The sequence below is a fragment of the Vicugna pacos genome, chromosome 14 (genome assembly GCF_048564905.1).
Source record: "Vicugna pacos chromosome 14, VicPac4, whole genome shotgun sequence".
In the NCBI taxonomy this organism is placed as follows: domain Eukaryota; kingdom Metazoa; phylum Chordata; class Mammalia; order Artiodactyla; family Camelidae; genus Vicugna; species Vicugna pacos.
The window spans coordinates 15,916,365-15,936,457 of NC_133000.1; the positions used below are offsets into that span (position 1 = coordinate 15,916,365).

The 20,093-nt window shown below is 38.0% G+C and overlaps 2 protein-coding genes across 18 annotated transcripts in view; one reads left to right on the plus strand and one right to left on the minus strand.

The window, feature by feature from the left end:
• Positions 1-15,501, plus strand: part of RCBTB2 (RCC1 and BTB domain containing protein 2) — a 99,833-nt gene extending 84,332 nt beyond the window's left edge. For 6 of the 13 annotated variants that reach the window (XM_072976241.1, XM_072976232.1, XM_072976245.1 and 3 more), the window contains 5 exons: positions 28-158; positions 6,985-9,700; positions 10,426-10,656; positions 13,145-13,253; positions 13,428-15,501. In XM_072976241.1, the coding sequence (XP_072832342.1) occupies positions 28-158; positions 6,985-7,125 (272 nt within the window). In that variant the 3' untranslated portion in view covers positions 7,126-9,700; positions 10,426-10,656; positions 13,145-13,253; positions 13,428-15,501. Of the gene's footprint in view, positions 1-27; positions 159-6,984; positions 10,270-10,425; positions 10,657-13,144; positions 13,254-13,427 lie in introns of those variants that run through there. The other 7 variants (XM_072976239.1, XM_072976236.1, XM_072976234.1 and 4 more) reach the window with 7 other exon arrangements.
• RB1 (RB transcriptional corepressor 1) overlaps positions 10,939-20,093 on the minus strand; it is a 106,902-nt gene continuing 97,747 nt past the window's right edge. For 4 of the 5 annotated variants that reach the window (XM_072976223.1, XM_072976224.1, XM_072976225.1 and 1 more), the window contains 8 exons: positions 19,305-19,450; positions 18,780-18,884; positions 18,231-18,344; positions 17,968-18,131; positions 16,076-16,106; positions 15,495-15,637; positions 14,947-14,996; positions 10,939-12,844 (listed from right to left, as the gene is read on the minus strand). In XM_072976223.1, the coding sequence (XP_072832324.1) occupies positions 12,771-12,844; positions 14,947-14,996; positions 15,495-15,637; positions 16,076-16,106; positions 17,968-18,131; positions 18,231-18,344; positions 18,780-18,884; positions 19,305-19,450 (827 nt within the window). In that variant the 3' untranslated portion in view covers positions 10,939-12,770. Of the gene's footprint in view, positions 12,876-14,946; positions 14,997-15,494; positions 15,638-16,075; positions 16,107-17,967; positions 18,132-18,230; positions 18,345-18,779; positions 18,885-19,304; positions 19,451-20,093 lie in introns of all 5 variants that reach the window. The other variant, XM_072976227.1, reaches the window with a different exon arrangement.

The following is a 20,093-nucleotide window of genomic DNA, read 5'->3' on the forward strand; positions in this document are numbered from 1 at the left end:
CCCCTCATAAACATCTCTTTCCACCAGGATTGCTCGATCTGGCTACATTTTATAGAGAAAATCGTTTGAAAAAACTCTGCCAACAAACTATCAAGCAAGGAATCTGTGAGGAGAATGCCATTGCGCTGCTCTCGGCCGCCGTGAAGTATGACGCCCAGGTAAGAAGAGCATCTTCCAGCGAGCCGACCCCTGGGAGAAGTCAGGCTCGCTGGCTCCTTCCTGCCTTGAGCTGAAATAAAGTCTAGGGGAATTAAAGATTTAACACAAAGTGCCAGAAAAATGGACCAGAGGAAAAAATAAAGAAATGTCATATATATATGTATATAAAAATGTATTTTATGTGTTTATATATGAACATTATATATGTAAATAAAGTTAGGGTGGGCCTCAAAGGCAGAAATCATAAACGATTGCTAGATCTGATTTCAAAAAGATAAAAATGCTTATACGTCAAAAATACCACAGAGGAAATTAGGAAGTAAATGATACACTGGGGAAAATATTTGTAATACAATGAAGCAAGCTTACCATAGCTGACATGTAATTTTTAAAAAACCAAAAAGAAAACATGAGTAGTTTGATTGAAAAAAATGGACTAAATGGATTTATGAACAAATAAAACTATAAGTGAAAATAAGATACAGTTTTCCAGCCGTCACACTGAGAATCTATTTTCAGAAATAGCACCGGCTGAGGATAACGGGTGTTCTCCTGAACTGCTGGGAGAGTGCAAATCAGCATAATCATTCTGGCGGGCAGTTTGGTATAGTGTGAATTAAAAGCTTTAAAAATGTAGTTCTTTAAAACACTCACTTAGAAGTTTATCTTAAGGAAATAATCATGGATTCAGACAAAGATTTAGCTTCAAAGATGTTTCCTGCAGCATTGTTTATAATCTTTAAAAATTGAAAAAAGTCAGCATGAACAGGAGAGGGTTGTTTAAAGAATGTTAAATACTATTCAGGATATATCACTGACTGAAAAACTGTAGTCCTTTTTTTTTTAACAAGTATATTTTTCTTTAAATAAAAATATTTTTAAAAACATTTTAAAGTATAGCTGAATTAAAAAAAAAAACCCAAATTATTATCTACATAGGGAAAAAGACTGAAAAAATTAGTCGATGGTTATCTTTGAATGGTGGGATTGTGGATGATTTTTATTTCCTTATCTTTGCTTGTTTTTTCTGAACTTTCTATAGTGACCATGTATTGTTTTGATAATAAAGAAAGGAAAGAAAACTTGTCTTAGAGCTAAATCTTTAGGAAACAGGCCATACTTCTTGGAGTTGATTTCCTTAAGGATATCCTTTCCCTTGGTCAAAAAACAGGGACATTTTAGTGGTGGGCAGAAAAAAGGTTGTAACGTCTTTTCTGCTTATCTAAATAACAATATGCTTATTAAAGAAAATTTGGAAAATAGAAAAAGTATGAGGAAGGAAATGACTTATCAGACAGAAGACACTAACGTTTTCATAAGCTCCTTCTGATTTTTCTCTAGGTTCCATTATGTACATCTAAATACTTGATTTTTTTCACTTAACATTTTAAAACCACTTTGAAACATTGACATTTAAAAGCATAGTGAATGTGTGTCTTTCATCAAGGTAATAACATACTGGGCTCTTAGAACTTGCAGAATGCTTCATGGTCCGACAATATCTCTGTACTTCTTTGAGTTTGTTAAAGTCGTGGTGATACTACTGGACTCTGGTGGGCTGTCTCAGGTGGCACATAGTGTGTCCGTCTGAACGAAGACTTTTTCCTGTTCCCTGTTTATGTGAATTATTTGTATGGTTGCCATTCTTTCACCCTCTGTTTTCTAGAAAGTAAGCTCCTTGAGGAGTGGCAAGGACTTTGTTTTGCTCACCACCAAATTCCTAGTGCCTGGGATGTAGGAGGTGCTCGTTAAATACTTGTTTCATGACTGCTCAGCTTTGCCTGTAGGGCACTCACTGTATTTTACTATAGGCTGTCTAACTGATTGCGTGTTGGACCCTAAATTAGTACAATGCACTGCAAGTAAAATAGACCAAAGTATACTTAGTGTAAAGGTTTTTATAAAGAACAGTGTATTTTATTTGACTAGTATTGTTACTTGCTGACTCTAATAAGCAAGAAATAGGCCATTTCAGCAAATTATCCCTCATGTGTGACTACACTTAATACATAGTTAATGTGAGCAAGGGATTGTTTGAAGCATAGTTCATATCTTGTTTAATCCTCAAAATATAGGCACTGTAAAATATAGGCATTATTATTATGAGTCCCAATTTACAAATGAGGAAGCTGAAGCTCTGAGAGATGAAGTAAATTCCTAGCAAGCTAGTATTTGTGAAGCTGGAATGCAATTCAAGATTGGATAGACTTCAAAACCACACATTTAACTGCAATTCCCTATTGCCTGCCCCCCTGCATTTTAAAATCAGCAGTTTATGCATTGATTCAACAGATACCCACTGAGTGCCTGTTAAATGCCTGACACTGCTCTAGGCACTAAAGGTACAGAAAGTGAACAAAACAGACCCAAATCTCTGCCCTCGTGGAATTTCCTGATGGCTAAACAAATGCAATGTGTGGTTGGTTAGGTGGTGATAGGTGATGTCGAAAAGTAAGGTGGAGAAGGGAGGCGGGAGGGCCAGGCTGAGATGAAAGCTGAAATTGTCATTTTGCTCAGGGAAGGAAGGTTTCACTGAGGAGACTCAGGCAAAGACTTGAGGAGGCCTGGAGGGGCTCTGAAGCTGTGGGGCAGACGACACTGGAGCAAGATAAAGGGACAGCTGGGTGTGGGTGGAGTAGGGCGAGGGACAGGGAGCGATGGGCGAGGGGGATGGTGCTGTGGGGTGTGTGTGTGTGCAGGGAGGTAGGGAGGCAGGGCCCAACAGGCAGGTTTAAGGGATCTGAGTTCTAACGTGAGTCGTGGGAGGGCTTGAGAGGAGCAGACATGACCTGACTGACATCCAGAAATAACCTGGCTGCTGGGTTGAGAATAGTGTGAGGGTGCAGGGCGTGGTGAGTCGGGCGGCTGTATTCAGTAAGCCATGAGGGTGGACTGGTCTGGGTTTTAGCTGTGCAGCTGGGGAAGAGTGGTGGGGTTTTCAATATATTTCCAAGGCAGAGCCAACAGGATTTGCTGATGGGTTGGCTGTGGGGTGAGGGACAAAAAAAGATGACAGTTTAGGATGACTCCAAAGTTTTGTTTTTGGGCCTGAATATGAAAGGCTGAAATGATCATTTATTGAGATAGAGAAGACTGGGAAGAGCAGCATTTGAGGGGGAAATACGGGAATTTGATGTTGAAATTCAACATTTGTGATGTCAATTAAATATCCAAATGAAAAGCAAGTTGGATAAACAGGCCTGGGGTCCAGGGGAAGGTCCTCAGTGCAGAGGAGAAGTGTATTTAAAGCCATGAGACTGACAGGAGACAGGCAGGTGTGAGGATGACACACTCCATGTTTCCAGGTCTAGGTGTTTGGAGCTGTTGGGAAAGGAGCTGGCAGGGAGGTGAGAAAAAAGCCAGGAGACTGGGCCCTAGAAGGCAGTAAGTAAGGAGAGAGTGTCGGGAAGGAGAGTCATCCACACACCGGCAGCTGCTGGGTCAGGGTGGGAACTGAGAACTGACCACTGGGTTTGGCGAGGAGGGACCTGTGGGGGACCCGGCAGCCGTGGAAACAGTGATGGGGGTAAAAGGCCGACTGGAGAATGGAAGCGGAGGAATTGGAGATGGGGAACAGACATCTTTTCCCAGTAATTCTGCCATAAAGGTACAAAGAGAAACAGAACTGGTGGTGATTGGAGGGGTGGTGATAAGAGGTAGCACGTGTTATGTGCTTTTTTAAGCTGGAGGAGATGCAGGCACGTCTGTGTGCTGCTGGAGGTGATCCTGGCGGGGAGTAAGCCGATGAGGCAGGGACAGATGCTAGGCTGTGTCCTTGAGGAGACAGGAGCCAGAGGGATCTGGTGAAAAAGCAGGGGGCTGGCCTGGGACAGGAGTGTGACCGTTCATCCAGAGTCACGGGAGAGAAGAGAGTGGGCAGGCACACGTGCAGGTGGCAGGAGCTACAGCCTAAGAGCTCGCGGGGCCCTCTTCCGAGTGCTGGTTTCGCGGTGAAATAGAAAGTAATCTTAATTTAGAGCGAGGGTGAGACAGGCGGTGTTGGGGTTTTACGGGTGAAGGCCTGAGGGTCTTGTACGACAACGGGAGGAGGAGTTACCTAGGAGAATGTGGTTGGACTGCAGGACAGAAGGAGGCCCTGTTTTAGACGTGAAGCTGTCGAGTGTGGCATCAAAAGCAGAAGCACACTGTTTTCGGAAGGGCAGTGGGCCTTGTTTTATGTGGATAGAAGTCATTATAACCAGGTCTCCCTCCAGGCCCAGGTTTCTTGAATTCCTAGAATCACAGGAACTCTTCCCAATTCCTGTCCTTCTTTAATAATTATGGGAAGTTCTCCTAGAGAAGTAAGAGGGTGGACCCAGGTGGTGACAGCTGATGGTCCTTCCGTTCACCCATTAATGAGCAGTTTTACTGAAGCTGTTGGATCTGAAAGACATGCTGACTGGCCGCCTGACTACTGACATGTATACGGTTTTTCTATTTTTTTGTTTTTCATTTATTTAAATTTATTTTTCTTCCAGTTTCATTGAAATGTAATTGCTTCCAGTTTTATTGAGATATTGAGATACAATATAACACTTGTGTAAGTTTGAGGTATTTCTTCCTGGTTCTGTCTTTGGAGACTGTACCTCTCTAAGAACTTGTCCATTTCTTCTAGGTTGTCTGTTTTGTTGGCGTATAGTTGCTGAGAGCAGTCTCTTAGGACTTTGTATTTCTGTGGGGTCGGTTGTAACTTACCCTTTTTCATTTCAGATTTTACTGATTTGGGCCCTCCCCTTGTTTTCTTGATGAGTCTGGCTAACGGTTTATCAATTCTGTTTATCTTTTCAAAGAACCAGCTTTTAGTTCATTGATCCTTTCTATTTTTTTTTAGTCTCCATTTCATTTATTTCTGCTCTAATCTTTATGATTTCTTTCTTTCTACTAACTTTGGATTTTGTTTTTCCTCTGGTCGCTTTAAGTGTGTGAGGTTAGGCTGTTCATTTGCGATTGTTCTTGCTTCCTGAGGTAGGCTTGTATCGCTTATAAACTTGCTTCTTAGAACTGCTTTTGCTGCATCCCTGAGGTTTTTAGATCGTCGTGTTCTTGTTTTCATTTGTCTCAAGTATTTTTTGATTTCCTCTTTGATTTCTTCACTGATCCATTGGTTGTTTTGTAGCGTATTGTTTAGCCTCCCTGTGTTTTCGTTTTTTTTTTTTTACAGGTTTTTTCTTTTAGTTGGTTACTAAGCTCATAGCACTGTGGTTGGAAAAGATGCTTGATATGATTTCAGTTTTCTTAATTTACTGAGGCTAGCGTTGTGGGCCAGCGGTTCCTGGAGAAATGCTCCACGTGCACTTGAGAATGTGTATTCTGCTTTTGGATGGAATGCTCTGTGAATATCAATTAAGTCCATCTGGTCTAATGTGTCATTTAGCTTCTATTTCCTTATTGATTTTTTGTCTGGATGATCCACCCATCCATGTAAGCGGGGTGTTAAGGTTCCCCCACTATTACTGTATTACTGTGGAGTTCTCCTTTTATGTCTGGTAGCAGTTGCCTTATACATTGAAGTGCTCCTGTGTTGGGTGGATGTATGTTTACAATTGTTCTATCTTCTTGGATTGATCCCTTCATCACTATGTACGGTCCTTCTTTGACTCTTGTGACAGTCTATTTTACAATCTATTTTGTCTGATGTAAGTACTGTGACTTTGGCTTTCTTTTGATTTCCATTTGTGTGGATTAGTGTTCAGGGATAAAATCAATAGGTTTTCCTCATGGAGTTTGTTTCTTTACTTACAGTGTACTGTGGGTTTGTGTGTATGTCGGCATGGCTATCACTATTGCTAATTTTTGTTGTTTTCACCTTCTGCATTTGCCAAAATTTATGTTTCTAAAGAAGAAAACAACACGCAATGTACATATGTAATTGCTTGGAGATTATTCAGGGCTTTCTTTTTTTTATGAATTAGCTTCAGCAACATAGAGAGGACACTTGAAAAGTTGACCACCAGCTGGCTGCACCTCGTCCTGGGTCAAGATGGCAGTGTTGCCCAGGCTTCGAGGCACATCGGAGTCTCTGTGGGCTTGGCTCACTTTACCTCTCATTTCTCTGTGGCCAAAAAAGTGTCCAGCCACCTTATTTTTGATTCTGAAGTTTGTAGACGAATGAAGAGAAGCACTGCAGGACTGTCTTTGGCCCAGTGTGCAGCACAGTGAGCCCGAAGTCACCCAAGTGTGGAGCCTCTCTCTGCAGAGAGAAAGTCATGGTTTCTTCAGAACATTTTTCCCAGTTCAGGTTATTGAACCTGCATGCAATCTTAGGAAATCTAACCACCCCATCCTCGGTCTTCTTGTAATGAAAAAAGAGCAGTGGCCTGTTAGTGACTTCAGAGAAGCATTTCGCCGGATCACTATTTTTTTTTTTTAATAGCTTAAGCTTTTCTCAGAAACTCTTTACAGGTAGAACTATTGAAGCCCCTAGAAGAATGTGAAAGGAGTGTTGGGCTCAACATAAAGAAAATCTTTTAAACAGTTTACTCAATGCCTTTGTACAATAAATATTTATTAAACAAACAAAAAAGACGAGTGTCATACTCTGAACAAATACTGAAAGTGGAATGAGCAATACAAATACTGTCACTGGAAGAAGGTCCAGAATTCTTACAGGACCTTCTCTCTGGGAAGAGAAAGTCTCACTCTTTGCATTGGTCAGTGTAGAGGACCTTGAATGTTTTACTGTATTTGAATTTTTCCAAGCATAGATTCATACTGGCTATATTGTTTTAAAACTATGCTTCAGGTGTTGTGTGCCAGCATTTCATGCTGTGTTGCATTGCATTGGGATATACAAATTTGTTAAAACACTTTTGTTGTTGTTCCTAGGATTTAGAAGAATTCTGCTTCAGGTTTTGCATAAACCATTTGACTGTAGTGACACAGACTTCAGGCTTTGCAGAAATGGACCACGATCTCCTGAAGAACTTTATCAGCAAAGCAAGCAGAGTTGGAGCCTTTAAAAACTGATCCTCACCTGCAGGAAAGAGTTTTTAGCATTTCCATTTTCCCTGCCAGAGAATAACTTCTCTTTAATAGTATTCAAGAAGAGCTGCTTTTGGCTGGATACTTACATTCTGTCGAAAGAAGGATGGTGGGTCAGTCTCCCCCACCTTTTGAAACCCAGAGTCTACATGGAAGGCACTATAATGCTCTGATCAGATGTGACTGAGCTCAATTTAAATGTCTTATTACATTTACCATTGTGTCTTGTGGGTCACTTAAACAGGAGACTATTGGTACATGGGTCTTTAGTATATGCTATTCTGGCCGAATTTCCATATTCAACAGGCTGATCTCACACAGACAGCTTGACAAGGAATGCTGTCACCACCACATTTTCAGCATCCCACACAGTGCCTTGCATATAGTAGGCACTCAGTTTATTATAAATCTTAATTATACCCTGAGAGCAGCTTTTTTCGTGGGATACTGGGTGAAGGAATAACTTGCACAGAAATAGATCTAAAGCAGCCTGTAGCTACTGAGGTTCATATTCTTCTGGTACATTGTTCTGAGAAATAGTGGCTAATTTCGAGCATTACTTAGAATTCACAAAAGGCCTTGGCAATTAAATTGTCAAAGACCCAAGGGCTAATTTTAATCCTCTGTTTACTCCAAGTCATTAATTTCTCATATGGGATTATCGAATATGGAGTAATATCTTTGAATGAATGTTATTTCTGGGCTCATCTGCCTTACATAACTGCATCATGTCCTTTACTTCTGTGTTAAGAAAGATTCGCCTCTCTAAGTATAAATGATTTTGTGTTTTTCTTGTAGTTGACTTTTATGTCACCATAAAATAGGTCTCTTCACTTAGCACAGTATAATTATAAAGTACTGGCCGAAAAGGAGTGAATACTTGCATTTCATGGATAGCACTAAATAAGAATGAGCTAAATTTATACTTTAGATCAACACAGGTTAGCCAACTGCAAATGAGAAGCTGGAATGGGACGTAGGATGTAGCATCAGTGTCTCCTAATGGGTATTGCACAATGTGATCTCATGTAAAGAACACGCTTGGAATTAGAAACCTTGTTCTGATGCTGAACTATTTGATAATAAAGTGCTTCTCTGCAGATAATAGAACAAACGTGTGGATTTTAAAAAAATTCTTCAGAAGCAGCAAGATTATATTAACCTTATGTCTGTTAGACATACATAAATCTGTATAATAGAGGCTATTTTTTAAAGCAGTTACTCAGGTAAGGTATCATAGCAAAGCCCACTCCAAAACATACATGGCTTATAAACAACGTAATTGCTCTTCATACTACTGCCTGTGACCACTCTTACTGCTGAGGTTTGGAATCCTGTTTCTTTTTGTTTCTCTGTTTTTTGCTGACCTTGCCTGCTAGAGGCAAAGTAGGCTGGATGTCTCTAGTTCTAAATCACAGTCCTATTTTTGGAACGATAGAGTATTTGTTATTTTAAAACTCAGCCCTGCACTGCTGGTTTTCACGTTTGGGTGGATTTGCTATTCCATCCAGCAAAGGGACATTGAGACATGCGTATGAGCAGTAGCCCCTGTGCGTGCTGTCCCCGACCAAAGCCGCTGCCTCTTACAGTGTCCTCCCAAACCTTCCCTTCCTCTTTCTTGTCCTTTTCTGACAGGGTTGTCTGAAGTTCCTCAGTGCCTTTTTCTTTCATGAGCTCATTTCGTGTAAAAACTGGAACACTCAAAGGGAACAGGTAAGTGTATTTAGGGATGAGAAATGGATTACCTGCCAAGCGCCACGGCAGGTCAGCACCCACACTGCCAGGGTACACGTTATTAAGAAGTGTGGATGGAGTTTCATCCACATTGCCTCTAAGTTGTGTTATGTGTCAATTTGCACAGCTGTCTCTCAGTGTTGCTCATTTCTGGGCACAAAAGAATAATCCCTGAAACTTTTCCAAAATATAGATTCAAGGATTCTAATTCAGTATGTCTTAAGAACCTTCACAAGTAATTGTGATGTTTTGCCAAGAATGAGAGTCACTGGTTTAGCCTTAAAACCTGGGACACCAAACAAGAAGAAGAGCTAATTTTAGACCAGTAGATGACTGAGGAGTCCCGTGGTGACGTCTCTCTGACAAAAACATGCTTTCTCTCTTGTCTTTGCTGATAGGCTGGCCATCCGTGCGCCTGTGTGGAGGACAACAGCACTGTTTCCTTCATTTCTAACAGGTGAGTGTCTGCAGCGCTCAGAACCCTGCTGTTCAGTTAGGGACATGTGAGGGAGGAGGTCCATTTTCATGGTGATACTGCACCAGAAATGAATGGAGTCTTTCTTTTACCTAAGTTCATCTGACATTTTCCATCCTCGAGTTTTGTTTCCTCTCTGCTCAAACAAGAAGTTCAGTGTTTTAGTGCTTCCTACATAACTGTACCCTAATTTACACAGAGAGAGGTTCAGATTTTACGGGAGTAAAGCAGCGTCCTCATCTGCTGAGAGGGGGTTTGTGAAGATACTGTCTAATGCTTCTTAAAAAGTGAAGGTTAATGTTCTTCATCTGAGACCTGAAGAAACTGCCAGTCATTCTAGACCATAACCTGGTGAGTTTTATTTAGAGTCCGAATTCTTGACCCGTGACAATGAAAAGGAAGCAACTGCAGACTGCGTGGTCTTGGTCACCTTACTGATCCTCTCCGTGCTATTAGCACAATAAATGGGTTGGGAGGGTTGTAAACAGAAAGGAGAGATCATACCATACTGCTGTTTTTCTTTGCCAACACATAAAGACATAAACCATACTGATTTTCTCTCACTAAATTCAGTTAAAATCAAAACATTTCCTGTTCAGAAAGTAACTGATGTTGGTCTGTGGAATAAATTAAATTTTTACGTTAAATTGTCAGCATATGTCAATACTAAAGATAAGTATAGTCCCAAAATAATGGACACAAAAAAGGCTAAGAATAGATAACTATTCCAGCTTCATATTAAAAGAGTTGTTTTAATTCCATTCCGATATTATACAGTGTTACCACATTTCTATTTAAGAAGCCTTACTTGTGGTAGAAATTTGCTATTTCTAGAGACAAGGTTTCAGGTTGTCCTGTAAAACAAAGGAAAATTCTACTGAATAAATCCTTACCAATGCTGTGCACACTGTCTGGTCCAAAAATGAGGAAGAAAAATATGCTCATACAGGTAAGTTTCTATGAAATCATCCGGATGTACTAGAATTAATATGTGGGTTTTTTCCCCCTGCCATTTGTACCAGAAAACTGTAATGAAAAGTAAATACATGAATTTGAACTTGTCCCTTTTATTATAGAGTGTTAATTACTGGGCTACATTAATCTCTGGACGTGATCAGTTTTCTGTGAGCCAGACTGAAAAGTTTTAATGTCACCAAGGCTGCTTGATTTTGCCCTGACCTGAGAGGTAAGAGAGAGACTGCATTTCACGTGAGATCCCATCCAACATAAGGAGTGGAACAGTAAAGAGGAAAGAGTGGGAACCTGGACAAGAGTTAAAAGATGATGCAGGTTTTTGACTTGAGCAAGTAAGTGTTTGGTAAAATGGGGAAGGACTAGGATGAAACAAGGTGTTTTTGTCTGATTTTGGTTGATATTTTGAGAAGTTGGGTAGGAGGAGGGGTAGGAATCAAGTGTTCTATTGGCTGTGGGAGCTCTGACTTCCATGAAGTGGTCAGGGCTGGAGAAATAAATCTGAGAATCATCAGCATCTAAAGCCCACTGAAGGCTAACAATGGATGAGACACTAGGAGAGAATCTAGAAATAGGAGAGAACGTTAGTACACTTAATACAAAGACCACATCAACCATTAAGACTCTAACTAATTTATTTAAAAATAGACAAACTATTATTAATTGTAGAAAATAGTAACAGAACAGTTTTAAATGTACAGTTTTAACCAATACAAAAAGCAATAAAGCAATCTCTGAAACCTTAAGAAAATCTCAGTACACGATCTCTGACGTTCCTAAAATTGTGGCACTAATTCTAACATGAACTTATTAGCAAGACACCCGGAAATGTGGTAAGCCCTTGAACTAAAAGCTCTCTGATTTGTATGATATATTCATGCAGAATGAATGAGGAAATGGGATAAAGCTTTCTAATGACTGTTATCCAGACAACTGTCAAAAAATAAGTTTGAAACTTAATTGAGCACAAAATAAAATTTTGTTTTCTAACAAGACCAGATTTCTTTTTAAAAAGAACTCTGAGTTTAGACAAAGTGATTTTCCTAAAAGCTAGTAGATGCTACCTTAAATACCATCTATTTTAAATTATACCATCTCTAAATAAGTTAATCACACAAGATAGTTTAAATACACCTTTAGGTGCCAGGGTGGGGTGGGGGAGCGCCTCTTTTTCTAATGTAGCTATTTTAACTTGAAGCTTTTGCACAAAAGCAGAGAGAAGCATTAATGCCAAACCCAAAGACCTTTAATTACCTGCAGTTTTGGACTAGAAATAATGTTGCTTTGAATGTGCCAGTGTTAGACCATACTGGATTTAAAAAAAAAAAAAAAAAAGACAACTGCCAGTTCAAAAGATACACGGAAGACATGTACCATTCCAGAGACAACACACCCTCTTCCCAAATTTAGGAGGGCAGAGTAATTGCTGAGATGCAATTAGATAAATCTCTTAAGAAAAAAAAAAATTAAGGCTCCTATAGTTAACAGTCTGTTTGTGGAGTAAAATTACATTGTATCTTGATTCTTCAGGACCCAGAAACATTAGAAAGTGCACTTGGGGTATACTGTATTAGGGTCCTCTACAGCAAAGCTCTAGCTGAACGCTTTATTTTCCAAGTACTATGCTAGATGGGCACTTTATGAATTCAGTGATCTGAATGGTATAAAAACCAGGAGGACTATCAAAATAACTCTTTAAAGCATGAATTGGATGAAGAAAAGAATCAAATTCTCACAAGTCCTGAGGTATGAAATCTGCATCAGTAGTATGACAGTGTCTTGTACGTTTATACTTTGCTTTCGGCTTGTATTTTAAAACTAAAATTTATAAAAAAAACAAACACAGTACATCTGTTTAGTTTCCATTAGTAAACTAAAATCTAATGTGTAAAAATTAGTCATTTTTTTTTCTAGTTTCTAATACCTGTTTTAGCACAAGAGTTCAGGATCATTTGGGTGCATGGAGGGGCAGTCAGCCAAATTGTATTTGGAAGACAAGACGCATTTTTCTAAGGGTGGTCATGTTAAATTAAAAAAATAAATATAAATTAATAAAAATAATAGCAAATATCACATACATGCCACAAGTACTCTGAGAGGCGTGGGCTGAGAGCTCGCACCCCCAGGCTATCCTGCCATTTGTAAAGTGGAGCAGTTTTACTTTGGAAATGGAAACATCTGCTACAACTTTTTAAATGGCAGGATTTACACAAGATTTTCAATCTTGTACAATAACAATGTATGTTCTATTGACTACAATGTTGCAAGTGGCTTAGGAATCCCCTGCACAAATACTCAGTGTGCATCTATGCACTTTACATCCACAAAAAGAGCTGAAGGTATATATTAAATGCGGCCGTGAACAGAACCTGGCAGAGTTCTACAGTCAGATCTGTGGGAGACAGTGAAGCTGGGGGTGTACAGGGTGCCTTCCAAGATCGTGAGCGCCTCACTTTTCTTCCCTGTGTGAGGTATCCATGCTATCATTCATTTTCTGCTTTTGCATTCGTGTTCGAGTAGATGCTAGAAAAAGGATGAAGAAATGTTAATTGCACTGAGGGTGCTGGGTGAGTTGGTAAAGGGCATAATATGTATGTTATGCTCATGCCAAACTGACAGAGCTCAGGGCCGGGCAAAAGCAGTAGTTTCCATTTTTTTTTTTAAATCATATATCCCTATCGGTAAAGGTGTTTCCCCCAAGCATAAACCACTAAAGTGTATGTATGTATGTGTATGTGTATAAATTATAAAACACACATATCCCCAATATTAAAAATTGATGAGCTAAAGATATTCTAACATTTTCTTTCTGTACCCCAATAGCTTGTCTCACACACGCCCAGGTGTGCCCAACTTTGTAGACCACTGTTCTAGAAATGGCACTTGAGCAGAAGAGAATCCTGGGTTGGTCCAGAATTATCTGATTGATAAGGTGAGTGTCACTCTTCACAAGGCTAGAGATTCCCTTGTGTTTGGGGATGTTTTGCGGGTACTACAAGGACATCAGCTCATTTAATCTGGATGTGGACATTTAAAAAGTAAATTATTAATTACAACACAGACAAAAAGAGTGCTGCTTTTATATTTTAAAATTCTTTACTTTAAGGGGTGGGCAAGAGTTCTTCATAAAGAAGCACAGAAGCACATTCATACTTGGGAAAGAAGGAAACTAGTAACTCAAGTCTCCTGGCACGTCCACGCTGAGCGAACTAGCAATGGCTGAGCATCCTTTTTTGAGTGCAATTTTTTGAGGAGAGATGAAGAGCAGCCTGGAGAACTCCTGAGCCTTAAGGGGTTACAACTCCTGCTGCTTCTCCCCAATGTTCTACCTGCACAAAGGTCCTGAACTTCAGCCTGGCAGAGGGAATTCACCATCACAGCCAAGTGTGTCACTGGGAAATGTACTGACTACAGCAACTGAACCCTTCTATTAGAAAATATACATTATTTTTACAGATTTCTGCTTTTAAAATGCATATCTGTGGGCTCCACAATACTCCCACATGTTTTTAAGGCCTGGTTTTGATTACAAGCTTCCTGTCTATTTTCATGTACTGAGGGGAAAAGCTCCAACTGTCTAAAAGTTAAAACAGGAGTATACTGTTGATGTAAAATTCAAAAAGACATTCATTTATAACTAGAACTGTTAAAACTTTTGGTATATTTAATCTTAATAGTACTCTTCAAAATAATATGTGCAGAAAAAATGGTTTAAAATATAAAGTATTTTTTAAAATATTTTTTATTTCAAATTTAGTATCTATAAAGATGTACTGAGGAAAAAAGCTCCTTTTAAAAAGTCACATTTTAATTGGGACTGTTCTTACTGAGATGCCTTATGACCTAGGAATGACAGTTTTCTTTCTCAGTATCTGCTACATATTTGTCTTCTCTCCAAGACCCAGTTCTGTTTCCTGTTAGTGAATCTGGCACCAGATTATCAAGGAAATGCCACACTCACTTCTCATGGCTACCTCTCCAAGACAACCCAGCAGCAGTTTTATCTTTTTCGTAATATGCTTTCCACCTACTTGGGTTAATCCTTTATAGTCTCAGAGTAGCTTAGGAGAGAATTCCATTTGCCTTAACATTCCAAACGTACATCATCCTGTATACCTTAGAAAGTGATCCAGTGTTCTTTGTCAAAATTCTGATTTCTAGTAACGGAAAACTTCCCTAATTTGCAAGTTTTAGAACTTAATTTCAAATGAAAGTTCAGTAATAGCAGAATAAAATATTTTTAAAATAAAGGTGATGATGTTTACATTGCTAATTTGTACTTTTCCCTATATCCAACTGTCTGAAAAAGTTCCTCATTATAGTTCTGCTATCCTAACATGTTCTCTAACCACAGCCATTTGTGTTGAAGATGTGGTTTCACTTCTTAGTCTTCTTGCAAAATAGATTTTAGGAAGGATGAAGATGAACTTCACTTTGCATCATACATTTAGTCCACAGATGTTTGTAAATAATACCGTCTTGACTGGATTATATTTTAAATGTGTAAACAAGTCTGCTAATTGAAGGGATCATATAAAATTTATTCTTTTATAATGTGAAAAGACTTCCTTTTTGCAATGTAAGCAACTGTTTCATTTACATAAGGTGAAATGATAAGTACTTACTCATTTCTGCCAGTTTCTGTTGAAACTTGGACTCCCCTGGGATATGTTTACTGCAGAGTGAAAAATGCAAAACATTTCATATGTGTATGTATAAATGGAAAATTCGAATTCCCAATAACTAATGCTTTCAATGACTTTTTTTGCTCTTATTTTAATGAGTAGCTTTTAATTAAAAGGTTTATAAATAAAACATCTACAATATAAATGTCACAAATATATGATCTTACATATTTTTTCACTGGTTCTTATAAAATACAGTAGTGTTTTTCGAGAGTAAGCATTTAAAAATCTATTGTTAATCAAAACTAACTTTTATCAATAGAAAAATGATCAGATTTTTAACGTCTGATATCTTCAATGAATTTCAGTAGATTTATAAGGTGCTTTTAACTTTGGGATGCAGTCATACCTAATAACTGTGTGCAATCCTCGTAACTTCCAAATAAAATTGGCATGAAAGGAACTAGTGGAAATCGGGGATGAGCTATCACTCTGGGTTCTCGAGATGACCAGCTCAGCTATGAAAAACATTCTACAACTGCTCCTACCTTCCATCTGCTTCATCTGATCCTTCAATGTCAAAGCGCAGTTTTTTCAGCGGTTTAGGAGGGTTGCTTCCTTCGGCACTTCTTTTGAGCACACGGTCGCTGTTACACACCATTTGATTTATTTTCTGGAACTTCTCAGAAGTCTATGAATTACAGAATTCTTTATTTTAAACCATTAAACACCAGCATTTTGTAGCTAGCAACCCCTAACTGTCGTTTGAGGTATGTCAAAAATCAGGAAAAGATAATACTTGCATTTTAATTTTCTCTTTTATTGGACCAAATAAGAGATATGAAAAATCTTGAAATCAGAGTAACTGCATCTAACTCTTCCTCAACTAAACACACATATATAATTGTAAAGGAATGTTTTTAAAAGTTTTGAAATTCACTAATTATGAGTATGATTTAAATTAAATCTGATTTGAAAATAAATCTGACCTATATCTTCTAAATTCTATGCCACATGCCTGAATGTGGTGCTTGGATAACAGCATTTATAAATTCAAATCACAGAAGTCTTCAGTCTCTTCTATAATTATAGTGCACGCTGTTGTATTTCATAAAAAGAAAATACTCACCCCAAATGATTCACCAATTGATACTAAGATTCTGTCAAGTTAATATAAAATACAAATTAGTAACGCAAATCATAAACAACTGTGCAGAGATGAACATACACACGTCATTCTGAACTACTGAGAACTCCAAACCGCAGGTCTCCTCTACCACTCAGACCACTGGCAAACTATGTTCATCAGAGGCTTATTCTGGTAGTGGCAGTCTGGTCGCACACTGAGCTGCTCTCCTCAATTTTTCAAGCAAGGACTGCAAGTATGCAAGAACATATTCTTCCACTGTTCACATTTATAGAGGGCAAATGAAAAATTTAAGTTTACTCATATTTAATTCCTCATAAATCTATGGGTAAGTTAACAATTACAATTTCTTTCACATTTTCTCATTAAAAATTCAAGTCACATTTGACAAAAACTTGTAAGTGATCATTAGCGTTCTAATTAGGATCTATACTGATATACAGTAAAGGCTACTTAACACATATCCTAGAATCAGAAATCTCTATTTGTCTGTTTGTCCTTGATGGAACCATATAATTTATGCTCCAGTAATAAAGCTGAAGAACAGCATTAGCCTGACATAAAGGTTTGATCATACAGAACCAGCAGATATGTAGATTTTATCGTCCTCCAATCCTTGATAAGTGGCCATCATTCTACATATGTATTTGATTTACCAACATATGCTGGATAAGTAGAGTGTTAAGATGCTCTCTTAATGCCTGATCAGTGATTTCCCAGGATTTTCAGAATGTGCTTTTTCTCCTAAAGGACTCCAACCCGGAAGTGATTTAACTAAGATCAGCAGATAGCCATCATCATCAGCATAATATGGGTTAATTATCATCATTAAAAAATTACCTCAGTATACATTTTCATGTGGCAGTATAGAAACTAAATAGACATGGTGTGGCATCTTAATAGCTTACAGTGTAAGTTGTAGATATCAGCACATGGGACACTCAACTGTAAGAACACCAAATAAGCAGATGGTACGGGGCACATGAGAGTATTTCTATCATTTGCCAGTTATTTTCTAGTTTTTCTTTTCCTGTAGAGTTTGAAATTTTTATGGGTGTCTGTTTCTTATATAATTAAGTCCACCACACAAATGTTTTCCATAGGGTTAATATATCCCCTTCTTGTTTTTCTTGTCCATTAAGTACAACTCCATGGGCTAACAATTTCTGAGATGAGACTACATTAACTTTACTAGCTAATCTGCCTCCACTCTATACAAATAAAGTCAGTTTCAAATAGCCCATGATAACATATAATAAGTCAATTGAAGCACTTCAAAGTCAGAGAGCACTTGCTGTTAGATGTGGAAGATAATATAATGATCTGTAGTTGTACAGAACTTTTAATCTGAGAATTTAAAACAGCTTCACACTTGTCATTTACCTGAGCCACAGCATCCTACCGAAGTGGACACAGAGACCTACCCAAGGTAACACAAGGAGGGCCTCAGGCAGAATTAGGGATGGGAATTCTACAGGCTTAATTTACAATCATCTACATTTAGTCTGTCACCTACATTTTTATAAGATGATGAATAGGTCCACAGAAAGAAGTTACAGGACATTCAATAAACTCCAGAATAAAAATTCTTTGTTCAGCAGGTTGGCTACTTAAAAAAACATGAGACTGATTTGGAACTTACTACCACGCTGGTGCTCGGACTGTTTACAAAATAACAGACCCCAGCAACCAGGAAAGTTGACTAAATTCGCAAACCCAGCTAAGTAAACAGATTATCTTTCTTAACATAAATTAGGAAATTAGGGACTCAAGAGCCTAGCTTATTTTACATGAAGAGAGCTTTATATTGTTATGCTTGGCTCAAAAGAAGCCCCTCTTACTCTTAACCACTTCCCTAAAAAGAAAACACAAACCTTGATCTTGGAGTCATTTTTGTTGGCGTTGGCAGACCTTCTGAAATTTTATATGGATTCTTTAGGGGTGATATATAGATGTTCCCCCCAGGGATCCTTAAAGGTGAACTAGAAAACTTGTAAGGGCTTCGAGGAATGTGAGGAATTGGTGACAAGGTAGGTGGCTAGACCAAAAACAAAAAAGTGGATTATTTACTTAACGTTTTAGTGAGATCCACTGCTTTATAATTAGATTTTCCAAACAAAAGACACTTTGAACATACCCTGGTGGAAGCATACTGCAAAATGTTTGTTTTCAGTCTCTGCATGAAGACTGAATTATAGAACACGATAATGGAATCATACTCCTCTTCTCTGATCAAAACACGCTTGAATGTCTGAGGAAGAGTAAAAACACTTGTTAAATGAATTTAGGAATTTATCTCTTTAGATTTTCTATTTTAATAGCTCAATACTTTTTAACAGTAAAAACATTTTACAGAAAAAAAATCTGGAAAAAAGCTTTCTTAGGCTTGGACTATAGCTGCTCTACTAGCAGTGAAATGTCAGACACACACACATACAAGTTTTTTACATATGTGTAAAAGTTTATTACAAATAAAGTATTATACTTTATAATAGAAATTTGAATATTAAAGTATGTTAACTTTCCAATTCCATTTTAGTTACAAATAATGAACCATTAATATAAAAGTAAAAAGTTGATATGTGAATCTATATAATATGATCAAAATACATAATTAGTGACTGAAGTTATCCATATTCTAGACATGAATATATCATGAAAAGTCTTACCATGGAAAATTACCTACCTCCTGAACAGCATGAGGAAGATCTTTGTATGCTGTTACAATGATTTTGAACTTAAGGTCTATATTCTTCACCTTGCATATGCCATACATGGAACACATCATAATCTAGCAAATAAATGTGATGTAAAAATAGTCAGGGGGGAGGGCATAGGTCAGTAGTAGAGCACAGGCTTAGCATGCATGAGGTCCTGGGCTCAATCCCCAGTACTGCCATTAAATAAACACACACACACCTAATTCTATCCCCCACCACTGCAAAAACAGTCCAGAAACTGATAAAGTTTCTCCAGTGATTTCTGGAATGAGAGTCCATGGTATTATATTAGTAAAGTTACTGAAATATTCTCAAGCTCTAAAGCTCTAATTTGTAAGAAATACAGCAAAAATATAAAAGGTAGGCAACAGGTGAATATACATATTAAGTCTACTGAATTGATGCAGCTTCTCCTTTGAATCTAATCCTTTAAGAAATCAGCACACAGCGAACAAGGAAGTAGGAGAAGATGAAGTGCACTGTTTTCTTACCTGGTCCAAATGCCTGTCTCTCATGAGTTCGTACTCGTTTTGCAGTGTGTACTGGAAAAGGGTCCAGATGATGTGTTCTAGTTCTGGGTGGTCAGACAGAAGGCGTGCACACAGGGTATTTAGTCGAAGATACGCTAGTCGGTACACTGGAGAAGTAAGGGGAATTAATCATATTTACTATTAATTTTGTATCACAAGTGAATTTTTTTCAAAACATTAAATTGCTGTAACCAAAATGCTGTTAAACAGTATTTTAACATTAACTTCATCTCTACCACTATTTTCCTTATGAATAAACGATTCCTTGTCTTAGCATTGTGCTATATACACAGAAGGCAAAATAATACTTGCTGAATTACTACAGCATAATATTGAGGCAGAGGTGGAAGGTAGGGAAAGAAAGATCCTAATAAGATTGTGATAGTATAGAAACCAAATAGGGTTTGTTTCAATTCCACTGGTAATCACTCATCACAGATGTTGAAAATCCTCACTATCAGCATTCAAGAGGGGTAATTATTTTTTTAAATAATGGAACTTCTGAAGTGTGTTAATTTTTCCAATCCTAAAAACAAAAAATAGTATCTCAGCAAACTATATTCGATATCTTGTAGTAACCTACAATGAAAAAGATAAAATGAAAACGAATATATGTATGTATAAGTATGACTGAGACATTCTGCTGAACACCAGAAATTGACACATTATAACAGACTAAAAATGCTAGATTTGTAGATTACCTAAGTGGTAATATGATTATGATACTAAATTATTTAGAAAGTCTATTTA